Source organism: Sciurus carolinensis, chromosome 6, assembly GCF_902686445.1.
Source record: "Sciurus carolinensis chromosome 6, mSciCar1.2, whole genome shotgun sequence".
NCBI classification, from domain to species: domain Eukaryota; kingdom Metazoa; phylum Chordata; class Mammalia; order Rodentia; family Sciuridae; genus Sciurus; species Sciurus carolinensis.
This window is the reverse complement of record NC_062218.1, coordinates 27695320-27718009: the sequence shown is the minus strand read 5'-3', so window position 1 is coordinate 27718009 and position 22690 is coordinate 27695320. Positions and strand designations below refer to the sequence as shown.

Below are 22690 nucleotides of genomic sequence, written 5' to 3'. Positions count from 1 at the left end.
TTGCTGACATTCCATTGAACTCCAGGCACTTTCAAAGGCCTGGGTCCCCCCTGAGGTGCAGCCTCCTCTTCCTTCCCATCTCCCTTGCATGTGGCTTTTGCTCAATAAGTACCCCTGGAGAACATGCTCCTCGGAGCAACATTTTGGCAAACTCTTGCCTGCATGCACTTTCTTGTTTCCCGTAATTACATTGAAAACAGAGGAGGCTAAATGTAATGCAGTACTCTGGATTGGATCCTGGAATAGAAAAGGGACATTAGTGGAATTTATTTAGCGAAATCTGAATAGACTCTGCAGTTTGGTTAATAGGATTGCTCAACCTTAACTCCTTACTTTTGACAGAGGGACCGTGGTTATGTGAGATGTTAACAGAGCTGGGGGAGAGGTACATGGGAGCTTCTTGTACTGCCTTTGCAACTTTCATATAAACTTTAAACTATTCCGAAATAAAGCAAAGTTTATCGAAATAAAAGGGAGGGCAGATACTTACTTAATGGACCAGCTTTTTCCAGAAGGCAGGTCCTGGGTGGTTTTACCCACTTGGTTGCCTGAACCGGGTGCTACAGGCTCACTGGCTGTAGGGCTGCTTCCTCCTGGACAGGCCCTGTTTCCACCCTTCCCGGAACATGAAAGGGTGACCCGTCCATCGAGGCCAGGAAGGCCTGCAGCTGGGGGGACATTGGGGGAGCCGAGCGACCTCCTGGGGATGATCTCCAGCTGGGTTTTGAAGAGCACGGCAGAGGGCCCCGCCGGGTAGTCCTCGCTGCTGCAGAGCTTGTCGAGGTCAGGCATGCTCAGGGCTCTCAGTTCCTGCAGCTTGGAGCGGGACACAGGTGAGGGCTGGGCGTGGCGCACCGAGGACTTGTTCCTCTTGACGGGAGAGGCTGGAGTCACCGTTGGGGTGGGGATTCCCAGAGGAACGAGTGATTTCTTTTGGTCTGAATCCTTGTTTCTGGTCTCTGGTGGATTCTGCCGGGAGACAATCAAAGTCATGCTAGACGGGGACTTGGTCATCTGTGGGAGCAGAGTGCCGGATTCACTTTGGTTTTCACTGCAGGAACTCAAGCTGCGTCTCAGTGACCTCGCTGCTGCGTCACTGGGGTAGCCAAGGCTCCCCGAAGTGATGCTGCCAGATGATCGCCTGCCAATGGGAGGCTTGGAGCTTACAGACAAAAACGGGGATGCCCCAGACTTGGCGGTGGGCCGGTCAGAATTGGCCAGGTTCTCAAAAGACTTGATCCTCTGTTTCACAGAGAAGAATGAGGTAGATTCATGGGGCCAGTTCTGCTCATAGTAGTAATGCCTTCTGGTGACTTTGATTTTGTCTGTGACAAGACAGCTTGTCTCCTGGACTGCGGTGAGGTCACCTTCCTCGGTGGCTGGGATGTTCTTCAATGCTTCCTGCAGTGGCTTTACGCTGTATACAGCCTGTCCATTAGCCAGGCCGAGAATACCACCTTTGGAGGTCTTTGCCTCAGGGAGACCAGTGCCAGTCACAGGGACCTGGCTGTTCCGGGGAGAGCGACCAGGGCTGTGTGGGGAATGACTTTCCCGCCCAAAATGGCTTGAGAACTGGGCTGGCATGGAGTAGGTCCTGGTGGCTGGCCTTGGGGTGAAGTAGGGATGGTCGTCCCCAGCAGGGGCCATTTGTATGTCGTTCTTGGGCATCCCTTGGGAGTCTGACATCAGGCTTGATCTTCCCTGGGAGGGATCTGCCTTTTTAGCCGGCAGTTGAGGGGAGGAGGAGGAAGCCAGTTTGGTTACACTGAAGGATCGGTGCGTTTCCTGCTCCACCTGGGAGGCGGGAGGAACCAGGGAAGATGGATGATTTGGGGATGATTCCACTGACTGGTGGAATCTGATTTTACTCTTCTCCTGACAGTTGCTCTGGGCCAAGAACCCTCCCTGTCTGTCACTTTCAGCTGGCTTGTCACCACATGCACTCTTTGGCATTCTTTCAGAAGAAATCTCAACTATTTTCAGCTGGTTGGTTCTTTCCAGGGGATCACTAGCAATTCCCTTGCTTCCTCTTTCACTGGTCCCCCTAGGTTGGGCTGCTTCTGATACTGAGGCCATCTGACTGGATGTGCGTGGCTCACTCTGTCTGACCCCTGCCAGGGACACACTGCTCCTGAGTGCTGTGGGACTTACTGACCCAGAGACACAGGGTGCCTTGCTATCTGGTCCACACCTGGGAGATTTGGGGGTGGCTGGGCAACCTTTATTGGATTCTGAGTGGACAGCCACGTGGAACCGATTACACACACCTTGCTCAGGAAGCGTCTTGGGGGAGGTCAGGGGTGAAACGAACGTGCCGATGCTTGTGTCTGACGCCGAGGCCTTCAGTGAACCCGAGGCAGCTGGGGGTGGCCTACTCTCCAGCACACACTGGGGAGCCTTGGGGGTGTCTGCAGTGTTTTTGTCAGGTTCTTCTTGGTCAGCTATGTGGAACCGGTGTGACGCTCCCTTGGAAAGCGTTTTATGGGAGGTCTGGGGTGAAAGTAAGGATTTCCTGTGGTCTGCCCCACCAGCCTTAGCAGGATTAGCAGCAGGAGCCTCAGAGCCAACTTTGCTTTTGCTTTTGATGCTGAGTCTCCTCAGTTTAGGGCCGCACTTGGGTTTCTGACAGTTACTTAGAAGCGTTTCCACTGAACCCTTTTTAGCCGAGTCCTTATTCTCAGGATGCATTTTCAGCGGAGGAGGGCTATTAGACATGGCCACCCCCTTTTTGTGGCTTGAGCTCAACGTCTGAATTTTGGAGTCGGGACTTCTGGCTGGCATGGTGGAGTATTCCTTTTCAGTTTTGCTCTGTCCTTGGGAACCTTGGCTATTTTTATTTATTTCTTTGAACCAGGCCATGATGGGCCTCCTGGAGATCATTTTTCGTTTCTGGAGCAAGTCATCCAGGTCTTGACTTTCAGAGATGTGTAGGTTCGCCAAAACAGACTCTCCGTTCTTGGGGACGTCCACACTGAAGGGGTACATGTTTTCAGTTGTGTTTGCCTTTGTTTCTTGTCTGTCTGGGGTTTTGTCATCCAGCAGGTCATGTCCCAAACCATTCACCATGTTGGGGGAGCTGAGCATGACTGGTGGGTTGTGAGAGCGCCTGATGACTTCAGGAGGTTGGCCGTTTTCCATGACTGAGCCAGCGCTGGTTACTTCCACAGTTTCTTCTGCACACAAAGGCCTGTGACCCTGTGAAATGCTTATGTCCGCATGAGTTTCCTGCTCCCGAGAGCTTAAATCCAGGAGTGAAAACAGCTGGGGAGGGTTTGGGCTGGAAGCACAAGAGGCTCCTGGCAAGAACGAGGCTCTCTCGCAGGGGTTTTCCACCGACTCACTCAGCGCACTGTGCTTTAATGGCAGAACTTTGGCTAAAGCTGGGCAGGGTGCAGCCTGAGTGGGAGTCGTCGAGGGTTGGTTGGGGTAACCATTTGTGGAACAAATTTCAATTTGTTCCTCCTCAGACTCTGTAGTGTCTTCCTTGGGAGAAGACTCACGAGAACGAGGCTGTGACCAGCTGCCCCTGGTGGAAGGTGGTGGGGCTTCAGTGAGCGACTCAGGGTCAGAAGAGGAGTCTTCGGCATCTCCATACATGGAGGAGAGAGATGGCTCTGTACTGTCGCCCAGGCCAGACAGGGAGATACTATCTTCGTGAAAGCTGCTAAAATTTCGAGAGTAGTTGCTCAAAAAGTTTTTGTTCACAGTAAAATGTTTATTGGGATTAATGGAATCTAAAACCGAAGGCTGGGAGGCCCACTGTGGGGTTGTGGAGGGAGCAGCAGCCAAGGTCTTCTTGGGGGAGGGTGTCTGGTCACCCGTGATTGGCAAGGCATGCTGGGAACTGCCACTTCTAGCTCCTGCTGGCGGCCCACCTTGAGAGCTGCCCTGGTGACCCCCGCTGTCCCCTTTCTGAGAAGACTGAGACCTTGCTTCCAAAGGCTCTGAGTCCTTGATGAAGCTGTCGATGTCTGTCACCGGGCTCTGTCTGCTCCCCAGGGGGCAGCAGTGCCCCGAGACACCATCACATGTGTCGCTGGTCTTGTCAGTGGGCACTGGCAAGGAGGGGCTGGCCTGCGATGCCCTTGCAGACACGGCATCTGTGCCCTCAAGCAGAGCGGCCTGGGAGGTCTCAGGTGCTTGGTCTTCTGTGGTTTCCGAGCCCTTGCGGTGGTTGCCTGGAGTTCCTTGACTCTGCTCCTGGGATACGAGGTCTTGTGCCTCGGCCCCGGGTCCCACACCCCTGGGGGCAGCTACCTTTCTGGTGCCATGGGGCGAGCTGGCCAGAGTCTTGCTAAAGTCAGAAGGGGCCACTGCCTTCTCTCCTGGGGGTGTGCTGCCCTCATGGGGGAGCCTCAAAGCAGATCTGCCCTGGGCCTCAGGCCCCACGACCCTGGGCAGCAGAGGCTGGCCAGCCTTCTCAGGCCAGCTGACTTGACATGCATCCACGGAGGTCTTGCTGGGGTCGGGATGGGTGGCCTCCTTCTTCCCTGGGGAAGGGAGCAGGGCTGGAGGGCTGTTTGGTCCTGTGTGAAGAGTAAAAAGTGGAGTGGTAGAGAATATGAAGGGGAAATTGGGAGAAAAACAGAAGCCCTCTCCCTTAAAACTGTAAACAATCTCAGCCTTTTTTTCCTTTTTAGAAGGACATTCCGCAGCCTACACGTGGGCCTTCTTGTCTGTCTGTTTTTGTCTCTCAAATTACAGGGCACTCACATCTAGCAAACACCACACGGCTTTCATTGCCCCAAAATAACTCAGACTAGCTGGCAGGATGAACGTGTAAGCCTGCCCATTTTTCTCTTTCTTGGTTTCTAAGGATGGGCGACACCCAAGATCCTTGGGTTTCTTTACACCATCTGCTCTTTGACAGCAGAAGCTATAGGAGGAGTAAAGTGCTTGTTCTGTGTGAGTCCTTAGCTTTGGGGTGGACTCGGCAGAGGCCTCGCCTCTCATTCAGTCCCAGCATCTGGCCCATCATGTGTGGGCTGTCCCTCAGGCTGTGGGATGGGAGGGACAGGGCACAGCATCAGACGGTCTAATCTCTGATCTTAGGGGCCTCCTTGTAGCACAAGAGATGCTACCCAGAGGCAGATGCTATGGACGGGACTCTGGTCTATGTCTACGAGGGGCCTTGGCTTGTCTTGAGGCTCAGGGGAGTGGGAGAACTGGAAGGCTGTGCTGTTGCAGGAAGCTTCCATGGAGGGTGGGGACTGGAGGGGGCTCATGAGGGACAGTTTGGGCAGTGATGGGAACGAAGGTGAGAAAGGCAGCAGAATGAAGGCAGAGAGGTAAGAAAGCACGGGCATTCACAATGGCAAGAAAGGGGCAATGGAAGTCAAATCACTCAAGGGACAGGTTTCAAGAGCTACTCTGCCCTGCAGGTGGCTCCTCAGAATGTCCTGCATACTCTTGGGCTAATCTGTCTAACTCTGGTACACAGCACCTGGCAATGGGGTCAGTGGGGAGATTGGCATAAAAAATTCCCCAGGATTAGCAATTTTCTTAGGGTCACAGTAATGCTCTTCATTTGAGAACAGTCATCTACCCCAAATGTTAGACACCCCTGACTTCTCACATGAAATCATCTTAACTGCATGTTTTTTCCTTCTGAAGTTCCTTTGTGAATAATTATGAATTAATTATTAGGACTTAGCACTAAGAGTTTTTCTAGGAGTGAAGGTCGGCACCATGCTAAGAGTCCCCGTGCATTTAATTTTCCTCCCAATACTGTGGGGAACGCCCTGTGACCATCTGCCTTGGGAAGATGAAGAATGGAGTCGTTGAGTGGTTAAGCAACATGTCCAAGGTCACACACAGGTGGTAGAGCCAGGAGTCATCTCAGGAAGCTGAATCCACAGCCCACTTTCTGACTAAACCCTAACTATGTGGCCTCTGGGTTGACGGCATGTGGCGATAGCAAGGGTGGGTCACGGAGACAGGCACAGAGATTCCTGGGCCCACTGTAGGGGCCGGGGCCCACCAAGAGCCACATCCAGGTATTGTTTTCTGCTCAGCCTTTCCTGGACTCTCAAAGCATAATTTTCCTACTTCTTTATTATTATTATTTTAGTTGTTGAAGGATCTTTACTTTATTTACTCATATTTGGTGCTGAGGATTGAACCCAGGGCCTCCCACAGGCTAGGCAAGAGCTCCACCACTGAGCTACAACCCCAGCCCCATAATTTTCCTGCTTCTACTAACACCAAATACAGGGAGGGAAAGCAGCAATGAGACCAAAGGAGGAGACTGAAAGAGTTTTTAGTTTCAGATTTACTCACTGAACACACCTCTCACAGGCAAGTTTTGCAATAGCAAAGTGTGTATCTTCAAAGTGTTTTATTTGAGGGAGATTAAGTTATGCGAAGGCATCCTTTATATTACCTTCCAAAATAATGCTTCATTTGGAAACCCCAAAATGCCCAGTAATGGCACAGCCCTGAGCCACAGGTCCAGCCCCGGTCACTCATGGTATTGTAGTGTGGAAGGACTTGGGGACATCAGTGTAGTTTTCCTCACTCAGGAAGGCCACGTATGTGCTGCTGTGGAGGGGCTGACATAGGACAGCTGCAGGGGCCACACAGATTACACAGACTTGGATCAGTCTTGTCACACAGCAGCTGGCTCAATTATTTTCTGACTATCTGAGGTAAAGACGGTTGTTAGGTACAGGTACATGCAGGAGTGAATTTTTTTTTTTTTTTTTAAAGAAATAGTATAGGACTATGATGGATATGTTTTGCGTACACTCATGTATGTACAACAGGACTAAAAGGCTATATAGTGGGCTAGGGACACAGTTCAGTGGAAGAGCACTTGACCAGAGTGTATGAGGCCCTGGGTTCCATACCAGCAACACAAACACACACACACACACAAGCATGCGCACGCACACACAGCTGCATAGCGAAATACTAATAGAGGTTTTTCCTGGGGCTTAGGTGATTTTTATGCTAATTTAAACAATTTCTCTCTTAACTATTATTTTCTCAGTTTTTTAAATACTAATCATGCATGCATTTCATGACAGTTACTTAAAACTTTAGTGGCAAACAAGGGCTTCTGCACTCTGCACACTGCTTCAGGGGCTGCCTCTTCCTCCTGGTTTCTTAGAGTCATCCACTAGGAGTCCTGCGTTCTAAGTCAGACCTCCCAATGGGCACATCTTGCTTGGTTGGCTAATCACTCCTGTGTACAATAGCAAGTTGATCTTTATTCCTTTCTGAAAATTTCCATAGAAAAATTGTGGGTGCACATGAATGTATCTTACTTCATGTATATTATAGACTAGGCAGATAAATACATGTTTTTTCTTAGAAAAACCAAGTGCATATAACTTATTGAATGCATATTGTTTACTGGACAGTGCTCCAAGTGTTATCTGTGAAAAACTTCACTGCTTCCTCAAAAACAAAAACAAAAAAGAACAAACATAAAAAAAAAAAACAAAAAACAAAAAAAAAAAACCATGGTCTGGGTGACCTAGGACATGAGTGACTTGCCCAGTGTCAATTTCCTGGTCCAACTTTGAAGCCTGGGCTTGAACCCAAGGAGCCTGCATATGTGCACGTGTGCTTCACTGTCATGCTGCACATATATTATTTTGGAATCTTAAGAAGTGTTGGGAAAAAAAAGGTAAGGTATTCCTTCTTTGATCAGCTACGCATTTTGGGATCTTTACCTTAAAAAAAGAATACGTTTTGAAGAATATCCTTCCTACATATTGAAAAGCAACTGAGCTACTTATAATAAAATTAGAAGAAAGAGGGCTTTGACTAGCAGTCAATTTGTCAGCAGGACCATCTGGTCACAGATAGCTTTTTAACTGGGAAGGAGAAAAAAAAATCTACAAAAAGGAGCCAGAAGCTCTAAAAAAATTGTAGGGATGATGTTATTTATTCTTTTCTTTTCTTTTTAATGCCATGCTGGGAATTAAACCCAGGGCTTCACACATGCTGGGCATGTGTTCTACCACTGAGCTGCATCCCCAGACCTTTTTATTTTTTTAAGACACAGGGAGATGAAGTTTTGATAAGTTGCTGGGGTTGGCCTCAAGTTTGTGATCCTCCTGCCTTAGCCTCTTGAGTAGGTGGGATTAGAGGTGCGTACCTTCAGGACTTGCTTGGGACCAGGTAAAATGTACAATACTTCACATATACCCCAAAAGCCTAGAGGGTGTCAGTGTGTCACTACAACTCAACAATTAGTCCTCAAAATGAGGACGCTGACATATAAGAATTGGATGATAATGGATATCATGAATTATATGTTAATCGAACATAGCACAAATACTAAGTATCAGCACAAATACTAAGTATCAGTTCCTGGCATTAGCATTAATGGTTGCTTAGTGAATACCCAGGAGCCCAGTTGCTCCTTTCTCAGGGCTCATTATCTCAGAGAGGAGAGACAGGAGAGCACCCACACACCTGCAGTGGGAAGGGTTACAGCCGCAGCAATGGAGCAGATGGCTCTTCTGCGGGATGGACGTGGGGAGGAGTAGGCTAGATGTCTCTCTACATGGAATATAACCCAGGAGAAATTTACATGCATAAGCCCACTGACTTAAGTTACAAACTCACAGAAATCAGGAAAACTTGCCTGCCTAGAATATATTCCTCACATAGAGAAAGGAAAGAATGTTCTGCATTAGGCTGCATATCAGGAAGATGTTGGTAATGGTGATTAAAAAATGCTCCTTTGTTGCCCCTCCCCTTCAATTCCCCTTCAAAAGTGCATTCCACAGAAACTTCCAGAGGATCATTCTGTAGAACATTCACTCTTAAAATGTGTGGTCATGTTGGCCTCAAATCAAGCATTCTTTTGAAAGGTGACACTGAGGGCTTCCTCCATGTAACTTTCGCTTCCCTCAAAAAAAACCCCCTTAAAGTTGCAAAAAAGTCAAACTATTCATGAAAATTGCCTTGTTCGTGTTCATTCAGTGAGTGAGTATGAGCCACAAAGAACAGAAACCATGGTAACATCCTCATCAATGGTAGGACAAAGAATCACAGATCATAAAGCATGAGGGGCCTGTATTTTTTCTGGGAGTAGCCATCAAAATATTGCTTAGGGGTTGATATTCTGAGTTTCCAAATTCTTAATTTATAAGGACAGCCCTACCAATGAGGCTTCTCATGTCCCTCTTCCACCACAGTGTGCTCACCAATCAGAGAGTGGGAACTGCAATAGGTAAAGACCTGTGGGCAGCTGCAGAGGAACCGCCAGCACCTCAGGGGCCATCCAGGGGGTTCTCAGTCACTGAGAAAAGTGTCCCCACCAAAGTGCAAGTTTAGAATGCAAATTTGTAATCTCCACTAACAAGGCCAACGAGTTATTTAATTCAACCTGACTAGAAAATCTCATATTGCAACATTATTCTGGATGACTACAAGATCCTGGGAGGTCAAATTGAAATTTTTTTTTTCCCCTTTGGTACCAGGAATTGAACCCAGGGGCACTTAGGTACTGAGCCACATCCCCAGCCATTTTTTGTACTTTATTTAGAGACAGGGTCTCACTGAGTTGCTTAGAGCCTTGCTAAGTTGCTAAGGCTGGCTTTGAACTCATGATCCTCCTGCCTCAGACTCCCGGGACGCTGGGATCACAGGTGTGCCCCACCACACCTGCCTGTCAAACTGATTTTGACATGATTTCTGCTTCCACAACATCTCTCCATCTCTCATCCACACTGCTTCCAATATTAACTGTTTTACTTTGCCTTGTGGAGGTTTTGGTCGCCATTTTCTCAGTGCACTTGATTTCACATAAGCAGTGTGTTGAGATTCTGAAGGGTGGAAAATCCTTGTTTTATCTTATGTCTCATCTGTGTCACCAAATGGGAAAATAGTGCTGATGACTGAAAATGGATGTGATCAACATGGAATTAAAACTATGAAGTTAGACACAATGGTCTAGTCAAATCGTTAAATGAAGGTAGCATTCAAACATCATAAATTTGTATAAGAGGTTTTCCCCTCCTTGAAATTATCCACAGGTAACACTTTTATTAGGGTAGCTGCCTTGATATTTTTAAATTTAACAAATGATAAAATAATCTCACCAGTCACAGGTTTTTGCCCCCGCTCTGGTGCAGCTTCAGGTGGGTTCTCTGTGAGATGTCCGGTGTCTGGATGACACAGAATACTTGCGGGCCCACAGTCAGTCGGGACACATCCATCCCCAGGGGTCAGCTTCCCCAGAGGTTCCTGGTACAATTACAACACAAGTCACTACTAATAGCTTTCAGGTTTTCTGCATCATAAGACAATGTCATACAGAGCAGAGGAGAGCTGGTTTGAGAAAAGTCAAAAGAGCCGTGGAGTAGGAGACAGAAGATCCAGACTCTGGAAGGGGCATGATCTTGTTCCTCTTTCCTATGCCCCAGTTTTTGCAGCTTTAAAAGGGGAATGATAGGGCTGGGGTTGTGGCTCAGTGGTGGGGCACTCACACCACGTGTGAGGCACTGGGTTTGATTCTCAGCACTGCACATAAATAAACGAATAAAATAAAGGTCCATCAACAACCAAAAAAAAAAAAAAAAAAAAGAAATAAAAAAAAATGTGAATGATAAAATTCACTCAGTCTCATTATGGAATTTTAAATAAAAGATGCTTAAGTGAGAATCACTATAAAAATGGCATATAAAAGACTCTAGAGATGGAAGACAGTATTGTTATAATACTACTTAGAGATATCTAAGACTATGAAGTCAATTCCTTAGTTTAGCAGTGAGGGAAATGACAAATCTGGATAAAATGAAACTGACATTTAATATTTTAAGGTTTCTCTCAGGCCAAGTGTCAATGACTTTATCCTCCTTTCTTCTATCTAATCTTTATCGCAAAAAAGAATTTTTTAAAAACTTATTAGGAAGTTAAATCGGATTTGGAATTTATCCACTGAGTTTTGAGTCAGAAAGTGACCCGACGGCAGCGGCAGAGAAGAGGTGAGCGGAGCATTCTGTCCGGAGCAAGTCTTGTGAAACCTCGTTTCGTAAAATGTCAATCACCAACTGAGTGGAACCTGCCTAGATTAACTCCATTCCGGCCCAGTGAGGTACGGGAAGGGTAAGGAAAAGCAGCGGGGAGTTTTGGAATGGACAGAGGTGGCCGTTGCCCTGGCCCTGCATCACGAATTCACCCACTGCCACTGAGCTGTGCACTTGAAAATGGTTAATTTTACATTATGTACATTTTATCTTAATGAAAAGGGTTAAATAAAAGCAATAAAAACAACCTGCTCATCAACAGCTTTTCTCTGGTTTTGCTTTTAACTTCCAATAGTTGAGGGTACTTTAGAGCAATGCATTCTTTTTTTTTTTTTTTTTTTGTATGTAAATAAAATTAAATTTTGGAACAAAAAGTTTTGTGAAAAAAATTTTTTTGCACCAAAGTTTTAAATGCTGCTCAAAAGTTCTTAATGAGAATATGAATTCAAAGCTACAAAAGCTCTTATTTTTAATAGACAGACATTATTATGAATAAAAATCCCCATCTGGTGTTCTATAATGATCTAAAACTGATTATGATACTTTTTGAAAAAGAAGGAGCATACCCATTGGTTAAACATTATATTATAGAATAAGTTGGAAAAAGAAAAAAACAAAAACAAAAATACATGCTGGTTAGAGGTAAGATGTAATTTTGAGGGGGAAAAAGGTGTATATTTCTACTTTATTTTTTATTTATTTTTATTTTATCTTATTTTATTTTGGGGGGCTGGGGATTTAACCCAGGGTGCTTAACCACTGAGCTATATCCCCATCCTTTTCATTTTTTATTTTGAGACAGGGTCTTGCTAAGTTGCTGAGGCTGGTTTTGAACCTGTGATCCTCCTGACTCAGACTCTCAAGTCTCTGGAATTACAGGTATGTGCCACTGTGCCCAACTCTACTTTTTTTTTTTTTTTTTTTAATAGGGTTGGGGGAAAAAAGACTTCTGGCCTTATATAGTGTTTTTGATTTTACATTTCTGGGTCTAATTACATGTATTTTTATATAAGCCACTTAAAAACATCTTCAAATATGGCCTTATTAAGTCATCTCAGGTTCATTGCTCAGAGATCAAGAGAAATTATTTATGCTGAGGAGATTATAAATAACATTAATTTCTCTTACTCTGTCCTTGTTAAAGGAGAGGTACATTAAAATATTAAAAAATGAACAATTAGATAATTCTAACCAAGTAGTAATATAAAATTAACTTGCATCTAATGTGGGTGCCTTATAAGTTTCTAAGTGAACACACTCCCTTATGTCATGTGATATTCATAACATGGATATGAGTAGCTCTAATTAAGGTATAATAATAATCAAGCTAGAATAAGAATCACTTATCAGTTGAAGAGAATCCCTGTGCACATAGGTTTGATGGCTCCCCCAATTCTGACCTGACCAGGAGGACATCACCAGCCCTGTTTTACAGCCAGAACTGAGGCTCAGAAAGTCTCAATAACTTGCTTAAGTCATCACTCAACTTGAACCAACTAGTCAGTGGAGCAGTTGGTACCAGGCCAGGGCTGTGCTTCACCCACACTGTACTGCCTTTCCATCCTTGACCAGAGGCCCTGTGCACAGGTGAGGGAGCAATCGCATGTTTTAGCTGAATGATCTCATGACTGATGACCTGCCAATATGCTAATAGGCACCCATTTAGTGAATGACTCTCCCAAAAGATACTTCTCCAATCAGCATCCTTTTTTTTCAGGTAGAGCCCATATTCATTCACACAATATTCGCTTAGATTCAAAGTAACAGAGAAAGTCAGTTACCTCCTCCACAGTTCCATCTGGTGGAAGACCAGTGATGGTCTCTTTGACAGTAGTGGTCTGGACTTTTAAGTCCTGATCACGTGATCCATCTGCCTTGCCAGTCAGGGATGCCGTCTCTGAGCAGCTGGACTCCGCCTCGGGCCTCTTGCAGTGTGGGCTGACCCTGGCTACTGGTTTGTGCCTGGACATCAGGTTTTCACTCTTCTTCTGCGGGGGAATTGAGTTCTCTGTGTTCTTCACACACTGGGTGTCTATGTGGACTTTGTATTCCAATTTGGGTGAACTCCTTGATCCGGACAGTTCTTTTCTTCCTGAGCCTCCAGGGCCATTCCTGGGGGCCTCTGAGGAGCCCAGCAGGCTGGTTGGCTGGGAAGAAGCATCCACCATACCCTCTGGAACACTCTCCTCCAAGTACAATGAGCTGCCCAGGAGAGGCACTGAGGAGGCCTTGCTGACCAGTATTTTCTGGGGCTGTTCCTCTTGCTTGTTGACATCTGTGACCTTGGAAGAGGTCACCAAGACATGCCTAGTGTCATTTTCTGTCAGAGGCCTGCTGGGACCTGGGAGGGATCCTGGGAGTGAAATGCAGTCCCCTTCTCCGCTGAACTCTTCCTCGTCACTGCCGTCGTTGGCATCGTAGCAGCCGACCCTTCTCTGGCGGAGCAGAGGGTTCCTGAGGACCTGCGGACTTCCAGGAAGACTGGCTTGTCTGGCAACGGTCACCTGCTTGTGGAAGAGCCCAGAGGTCCGCTGGCTTCCCAGAGTCACAAGGCTGTTGGCCCTGGCTTTTCCTGGTTCCTTGTGAGCTGGAGGGGGCAGAGAAAAGTCCAGTGAAATCAAGTTAATGAATCTGACCTGGTCTTATAATTGAACCCACAGGAGCATTCCACATTCACAATTGCCAGACGCAACCTGGGCTCCTGGACACCACGCTTAAATGATATGACTTCTCAGGCTCTTTTCCTTCTGGCACCCCCCCACCCTTTTAACCCTTACTCTCTGGGTAATTTAACTTAGATTGTGTGCTGTCTGGAGACAGAAACTTGTAATTCTTTGATTTCCATGATGTTTCACAGGCTGCTGGGTCCAACCTAAAAGCTATTGTTAAGAATTTCTCTGTAGAAGGATGCATCCAATGATGTGTCTCCCCACCTGGGCCTTTCTGTCACCTGAGATCCCTCCATCTGCAGCATGGGTTGGCAGCCTTCCCCACCTGGGAATGAAGTGTGCACTCAGCCCATTTACTGTCTCCTTGGGTGGCCTGTCATTACCTGTGCCTGCATCTACCAAGAGTAAACTCTATGTTTAGTCAGCATAGAAAGATGGCTTCTATTCAACCAGAGGCAAGCTTTCCAGTTCTCTATTCCTATTTCAGCACCAGAGAAGTTAAACCACCATGGCCTCCAGTGGAGAGGTACAAACTAGCACTTGGTTACTGGAATGCAGGGAGCCCAGGGCCTCGGGGGCCGTCCTGCTTACTGGAGGAGCTGGGAGGCAGGCTGCCGACCTCCGAAGCGCTGCAGCTACTGCCTGGGTGATCTTCATCCTCGGAGCCGGCCACCACGAAGTCGGACAAGGGGCCCTGGACATCGTGGACAAAGTACTGGGAAAGTTCAGATTCAGAAATTAACGAGTCCTGTTGGAGAAGAAAATGCTGGATGTCTCCGCTTTCTTGGAAAATGCACCAGAAGCAGATTATTTGAAACTAATTACTTCCTATCTTTGCAAGAACACTTTGTTCTAATTCTCAGTCATTCAAAACAGTCATGATAGTAAACGCCCATCTCCATTTACTTTTTAGGATGGCTAAATTAACAACTACAGAATGAAAAGGTGACTGTTCTGGCCAGACCCTGTTTTTAGAGGTTTGGGAGTGGTGGTGGTCACATTTTTGGCAACGATCAGAAAAGCCACAGCAGCAGTTTATCAACCATCCCAGGAAAACCACTAGAGGAGGGATAAGAACCCAGAATGAAATTCCAAGCCAACTAGCCCAGCCAATTGATTAGGGGTGGGGGGACCTTGCACCCAGATCCAGAAGGATTTAGAAATGTTCCACCATTTCCTTAAAGTCACAGGTCCCCCCAAACTCAGGCCTGCTTTAATAGTGAGCAGTTTTTAAAAATTACTTTTCAAACAGCAGTTCTGGTTCTTCAATTTTATTGCTCTCCTCTTTTCCTGGATGAATATATAAGAGAAAGACACACTTGGGTATTTGTTCTCAAATTAGCATGGTTGCTATTTCCTGTAAAAAGTGACATAAAGGACTCATGGGCAGAAATATGTGCTGGCACTCTGGCTTGACTTCTGGGCTCCTGGAATTGGTTATGGTCCAGCTGAGTGAGGTAGGTAGCAGCATGTCTTGACTCACCTTTTTGGCAAGAGAGGGACTCTTCAAGGGAGTACCTGTAGGGGGAAGAATTCACCATATTGTCAAAATGATGAAGTTCAAATCACAAGTAGGCTCACATACTTAACTAGAAAAGGAGACACCAAGCATATTAAACAAAAACCTCCCTTTGCTACAGTAGTACTGATGGACCGTGCACAGAGGTGAGGCGTGCAATCTACCTGGGTCCCTGACCCACCCTATCCTACCTCCCAAGACCCTGCTCATGATCTGAGCCCTGACTCCAATGTTACCACCTCCATAATGATGCCAGTCATTTTCAAACTCCAAATTTTCAAACTCTTTTATATGACACACCTCCATTTCCAGATCCATAAGAAACTTTAATGATGAATGGATATGTCTCATCTGTCTTCCTCGACTATAACGACTGATAGAGCAGAGATATTGACTGATGGGCGCCCCCCGCCCCCCAGAGCTATCTAGTAAGTGTTCAGTATCTGCTGAATGGGTTGAAGGATGAATGAACAAGTGAAACAAGTGAACATCATCCAAGAAACTGATGACAGAACCAGGGAGAGGGATGGATAGCTATTTTAATTTTTAACTAAAAGGATGAAAAGCTCAGCATTTAGACTTTAAATTCTATGCCACAAGCAAAAGAGATTTAGGGCAAGCGGATCATGCTTAATAAAATCTTTTCTAACTGATAGAGTGGAAATGTTGGGATTAAGAAACTGCAGCTTTCAGGCAGGTCAGAATAATGGAATGGTTGAATAAAGAGTCTATTATGGCTGAGTCTACTTCAAATATATTAATTATGGATGCAAATAATCAGAGTATTTCATGGTTGCCAAAAAATCTTATGCCTTCCTTTTTCTCTGACAACCAGTAACTCATATTTCAGTTCCTTTTTCCTCTGGGACATCAATCTGAACATCAGTAAAATCTCCAGCTCAGATATGTTTGAAGAGTCTCTTTAAGTTTCCATGCTACAGGAAACTTTAGTTTTAAAATGCAATACATAGTTCTAAATTCATATGACACTCCTGGTCACTCCTTCTCTGCTTGAGCTTTTCCACTTACCAGAGAAATCATGATTTTTGCTGCCTCTATTACTCTCTGTACATTGAAACTTTTTAGATCCATATAAAGAAATCTCAGGCTTTTAGATGAGTAATACTCTACATCTATCAAATTACTCATATTTTGGTATCATCTCATTTCATCTACAGCATTTCGGATGAATCGTGCATAAATACATGAAATGCTGTTAACTCACTTTTGCAAATTATTTGAAAGTAGTACAAGAAGCATGCATGATTAGATCTTTAATGAAGCACATTAAATAACTGTGGAAATAAAAAGTACCAACCACAAGAAAGCAATGACTCTCTCTGACAGCTACTTTCACCGACCCTGATAATTACGGAATTCAATACTATTGCACTGGGGAGCGCCCCCTGGGTGAACTTAATGAGACACTCTTCTAAATGTTGAATGAAAATGTGCAATTACAGTACCTAAGCCAGGAGAGGAACTGGCCTCTTTGCTCTCCTGATAAGTGCTGCGTGCTATCACTTCATCCATTTCCTGCTCGGAAACCTGATTTTCAGCAGAAAGCACAAATTAGATGGTTTTATTTATTTATTTTCCCCCAATAAAAGTAGCTGAGACCAGAGTCCAAGTTGAATGCAGATAAAAAGGCAAACCACATGGTCAAAAATTATGACCATCCTCTGTAGCAATAACTCTGGACAGTAAGTACAGTTGGGTTAATGGGTTGCTTCAAAGAATGAATGTATAACAAGACCTTCACTCCCAAGCTCAGGTACCTTGCCACAACTGTATCTGCCTCTTTCTAGAACACTCACTTCCAATTCTTTCTTTTAAACAATTTAAAGCCTACAAAAAATGTGAAGAGAAGTACAAGAATAGTACACTCTTCACCTTGATTTATTAATTTTTAACATCTTGTCACATTTATGTGTATGCCCCCTTTGTATGCATGCGTGTGTGTGCACACAGATTACAACTTTTTGCTAAACCAAATGCAAGTTGCAGACTTCATGATCTTTCACCTGTAAATAAGGACTTTCTCTCAGATAACCATGGTACTATTGTCTGATTCGGGCAATTTCTCACTGACGACTAATATATACATCATATTCCAATTTCTGTCAAACTGTTCCAATACCATCCTAATTTTAGAAGACCTACTCCAAGTGTGTCTGTGGGTTGCAACTAATTCACAGAAAGTCTGACACCAACCTGTGGTGACATAAAGACTATTATCTCGAATGCAAATTAGCACCGGGCTTCCTTCATCAGCGAAGTCTTGCCAAGAAAAAAAGGTCAACTGAACCAAATAGCACGTACAGAGATGTAACCGATTTACATTCTGGTGCAGGCTCTTTTTGTTTTGAACCTGTGTTTGATCATCATGGATCAACTTCTTTGCATAATAATGTTTTACAGAAAAATTGTTTTTGGCAATCCAGAATGTAATCCATTCTAGCTGTCAAGAGTCTTTAGTCTCTTTTAATCAGAAACGGTTATGAGCTTTTCTTTGTCTTTCATGATACTTATATTTTGGAAGAAACCCAGGCCAACCCAAACCCTCAATTAGGATCTGTCTGATAGTTTCCTCATGCTTAGATTCAGATTAGGCATTTTTTTTTTGGCAGAAAAACTACAAAAAAGTTTCCTTCTCAGCACTTCCAGAGGCACTAAGGGTCAATGTGTCTCATAAATGGTGATGATAACTTGAATCTCTTTGGTTAGGATGCAACTTGTCAGATTCGTCCACTGTAATGTCATTAATAAGTAATCTGTGAGGAAACAGTTTGAAACTATAAATATCTTGATCCCCAATTTATTTTTACCCCACAATTTTAGCATTATTGATTATTCTTGCCTGAATTATTGTCATTAAGTCTTCAAAACAACTATTTTGTAACTTTCTTTCCTTCTATATTTGTTAGTATCAAGATAGATTTATGGAATTCTTTTTTTCTATTAGTTTTTCTCCTTGTTATTATTCATGGGAAGATTTTTTTTTTAAGCATGACATATACTGAACTATGATACTGTTTCAAAAGATAATTAGAAACTTTATAGTTTCTTTTTTTAAAGGTAAGAATTCTTCAAACTTAGAGTGGTAATTTTGTGCAGCAAAATAATATGTAGCCTAAATAAATATTTGGATTAGTGACTTGCCTTAATTATTATAAATATTGCTCTACAGGATTGAGCATTACATTTCAAACACATAAATCATAATCACATCATGGCCTTTATGTAATAATTTATAGTAGGCTTCACAGGAAATAAAACATGTACACATATACACAGGAATAGATAATTCAACCCCCACACCCCACACAAAACAAAGAAGAATTTTGTACAACGAGCCAGGGAAAATATGAGCTTAAACAATGGTTCCTTTTTTTCTCAATACTAGATTTTCAATATTTACAAATGTTTTTCTGAGTGGGAGAAAAACGGATTTCTAGTTCTCTCTTCTACTTAACCTAAGCAACAAGTTGCTACCCCAGCAGGTTCAGATTTTAGCCTGTCTAGACCTGAAAGGTTCAAATATCCTAATTGGGCAGCTGCTGCTCCAGACGTTATGAGAAACACAAGACAAAGAAAATCCTTGTGGTATTTCTCTTGGAACAACACGAAAACTAAGGGAGCATATACATTCAGTATCAAAATGTTCTGTTGGCATGAAATGCTGGGATAGTGGTATAAAAATACATTGAACATAAAACGGAATCTTGACCAAAAGAAAAATATAGTATGGTGTTACAACCAAGAACACCATGTTTACCTAGGAAGAAATGTGAAATCCAGTCAAAATGTGGTTCTGCCGGACACATCTCCACACTACCACAGAAGCCATTTTACTGTGATTAGAAGCATGGATCGACCTGTGTCCAACAGACTCTTAGACCATCAGTCCATCAGGATTCTTATGCTTTGCACTGAAATGCTGTCTTGACTTTTGGTTGTGTTGGCAAATAGGCAGATGCTTTTGGGCCGAGATGAAGTGGTCTCTTGAACAAATCATGGCCCATGTTATGCTGGAAAGGATTTTGAAGTCAGTCATGCCTTGAGGCCAATGACTGCAAACCACTGAAAACTTAATTTTGTCTAATGTTGCCAAGGGATGCATTAGGTCAGCCACAGCCGACTGGACTGCTTCCTGAGGTGAAAGAGATGATGGGGGTGACAGAACCCAAGTGAAGACGCTGGAGGAAGGAGCTGAGAACTGTTCTGTCTGTAACTATGAGGCAAAAAGTGCTAAAACTGACCCAGAGAGAGTCATAGGGACAGTAGTGGAGAGATTCTAAAAAGTAGAGCAGATTCTAAAACAATGTATTAGGACCACAGAAGGGACAGGAGAAAGATGGGAAGGAGGAATAAAGCAGAAGCAGGACTTGGTTTTATATGAATGATACTAAATATTTTTGATGCAAGACATTTCTGAGAATGCCCGTAGATAATAGAACACAATCTGCAAAGGTGCTTGCCTTGGAATCACTCTTATTCCTAGCCCTGTCATTGCTACTGTACCTCCCAGATGGAGGCATGGAGTCACAGTTGAATAGCACTTATGTGTACAGGAGAAGACCAGCCCAACCGAGGAGCATCACTGAGAATTTACAAATGATGCTGTCAAGAAATCCCAGATGTGACCCATGAGGGAACCTGCAAGACCCTTTGGCACAGACTTCTTCAAATGGCGTACAAATCCATCAAGCATGGCAGCCTGAGACCATTTAGGATATAACCGAATAATACTACAAACGATACAAAGAGCAGGGTCATGTGACAGACAAGGAAAAGGCTAAATTTTGCTAAATAGGACCTGATCATAATATTAGAGGTAAACTAACTTTAAAATGTTTTTTTTTTTTTTTTTTTTTTTTTTTTTTTTTTTTTTGGTGCTGGGGATCGAACTCAGGGCCTTGTGCTTACAAGGCAAGCACTCTACCAACTGAGCTATCTCTCCAGCCCCTGAGCTATCTCTCCAGCCCCTTTAAAATGTTTTTATGTCATGGACTCAAAACGACAAAAAATAGTGTTCAAAGTGGATTGAGTGGAAGTTGCCGAAGGAATTTGTGGTTAACTTGAAAAAACTAAAAGCAACTGTGTAAATGCAAAAGAGACAGGCCCAAATAACAGAGACTAACGATTTATGGGTTATGATTATCTATAAGTTGAGTATGGATCAATAGTGTGATACTGCTATGGAGAAAAAATTAGTGGACTCTGTGGTCTCATTGACAGAATAGTCTGTGCGGGTCAAGGATGGCCTGGACAGAGGATGAGACCTCTCTTCAGGCTAGGTCTCCTCTTTCATCTAACCACAGTAATGTCCTCACACCTTAATATTTGGGGGGGTTGTCATAAATGACTGAGAATTTGATGCAAGCTGCTGACTTCATTCACAAATTTAAACCTGTTTCCAAATTATGTCATCCGTAAAGTCCCACTAAAGGTCCAGGGACTTCAGGTTAAGAACCCCTTCGGATTAAGACTGTAAATGTCTTGACTTGGGATACATTTTAATTCATCTGTGTAGCTCTTGCATGTTAACAATGGAAGTTCAATAAATGTTAGATAATGAATTTGACATAGGACAAGGATTGATGATCTGAATCACACAGGTGGCAGGGAGGCTGGGAAGGTCAGACCCTCTGTTCCACTAGTTTGATGCCTGAGCATCAGCCTCCACACTAATTCCAGCTTACCCACAGGGTCTCATCAGGGACTCTGGGTCTTTTGTTTGGTACCGGGTTTACACGAGCTGGTGGCACTTTCAGCTGAGCTACTAATGTTAGATCTTCCCTCTTCTCCACTTAAGTAAACCTTGGAACTAAGAGGAGGTCATTTCATGGTTCATTCTCAACAGAAGACTACATCGGCATTGTTACAACCAGAAAATGGGTGGAGCTACAGTGATTTGCATTTGCTATTGGCTCCACATTGCATACGGCTCCTTTTCTATTCTATGGGGCTGCTTGCATGAGATATGCCAAGAAAAGACTCCCACTTTCAGAATGCATCTTCAGCAGAACAGGCCAAAACCAGTACTGGACAATGTGAGTAGAAGCTAAGTGTCCAGGAGAACTTTCATATGTATTCATGCTGTGTTATGGTTTGGATATGAAGTGTGACCCAAAGACCCGTGTGTTAAAGGCACAATGCAGCAGTGTTCATAGGTGGAAATTTTGGGAAGTGATTGAATCATGAAGGCTCTGACTTTATTAGTGGATTAATCCACTGATGGAGTAATAATGTGATGGCATTATTGAGAGGTGATTGAAATTTAGGAGGTAGGGCCTACGTGGAGGAAGTGGGTCAATGGTACTGTGCCCTGTAGTATTTAGGTCCTCCCTCTCTCTCTCTTCTCTCTTCTCTGTCTCTGTCTCTCTCTCTCTCCCATCACAATGTCCAGAAACAATGTACCCAGTTGATCATGGATTAAAATACTTTCTTCCTCTAAGTTGATTTTCTCAGGCATTTTGTCACAGTGATGGAAAGCTGACTCACACATGCTGCATAGGTAGATTAGAGAACATTTGTTTTAGTAGTAAGTGGAAAAGACACTATTAAGAACTTAAAAATTTAGTCTTGGTCCATTGGACAGAAAAATAGGATCCTTCGCAGTACTGAATAAACTTAACAAATTTTTCACTACAGTGTATTTGAAATGCTGGGTTCCCCCAGCATTTGCTTCCTTTTGATGGAAGCAAAATCCACAAATATTTGCAAATAAGCAATTGGTTTGCAAAGCCAGATTTCATCTTATTTTCATTTATTTAAGTTGTGTGAGATATTCATTTAATAGGATAAGTAGGTAGTTTTTTGACCCGACCAACAACATTGAGAAAGAAACCTTCACATCTGAGGACATTTTTCCTTGAAAAATTCTGTACTCTATAGAAATGAAAAACAGTCACTGGTATAAGTGAATTAAGGGTATCATCCAAGATTAAATTACATTCTAAATAATCACTGTTCCAACTATCTTAAAAGCATAATTTCATACTTTTTAAATATTGTCATATTCTCATTTCTTACTTCAAAAAAGTTTAAAGTTCACTGAACCTCCTTTAAAAACCAATTAGTTAGTATTATACTTAGTGTCAGTCTAGGAATATGAGTTGCTGCTCTGGACAAATAGCCAAGTCACCTTCCCAAGCTCAGAGTGGGATGGAACACCTCACCTTAGGATTGGGGTGCCGGCCGATGACCAGGCGGACAGGTCCTGGGGGGCATTTACTCAAGATGGCGTGCACTTTGCTCAAAGCAGCATGGCGAACGTTGACTGAGTTCACTTCCAGGATTTGGTCTCCACGACTAGGGAGGGCGACATAATCAACACTTTGTAGTAAAATCAACATTTTAGAAGACAAGAAGTCTTCCTTCTATGAGAGGTTTATAATATCAAGTCTTTCTGAATACTTCAAAGAAGTAAATGACATCCTTTCATCTTTGCATAGAGGTTTTTTCCCTATTAGGCCTAAACTTGTGTGTTCCTAATTGTGCCATGACCA

At 43.9% G+C, this 22690-nt stretch overlaps 1 protein-coding gene across 10 annotated transcripts in view; it reads right to left on the bottom strand.

Annotated features, from left to right (window-relative positions):
- The window catches only part of Pdzd2 (PDZ domain containing 2), a 362396-nt gene that overhangs the window by 15887 nt on the left and 323819 nt on the right, over positions 1-22690 (bottom strand). For all 10 annotated transcript variants that reach the window (XM_047555256.1, XM_047555263.1, XM_047555261.1 and 7 more), the window contains 7 exons: positions 22361-22493; positions 16643-16724; positions 15141-15175; positions 14249-14405; positions 12770-13575; positions 10062-10206; positions 491-4526 (listed from right to left, as the gene is read on the bottom strand). In XM_047555256.1, the coding sequence (XP_047411212.1) occupies positions 491-4526; positions 10062-10206; positions 12770-13575; positions 14249-14405; positions 15141-15175; positions 16643-16724; positions 22361-22493 (5394 nt within the window). The remainder of the gene's footprint in view (positions 1-490; positions 4527-10061; positions 10207-12769; positions 13576-14248; positions 14406-15140; positions 15176-16642; positions 16725-22360; positions 22494-22690) is intronic.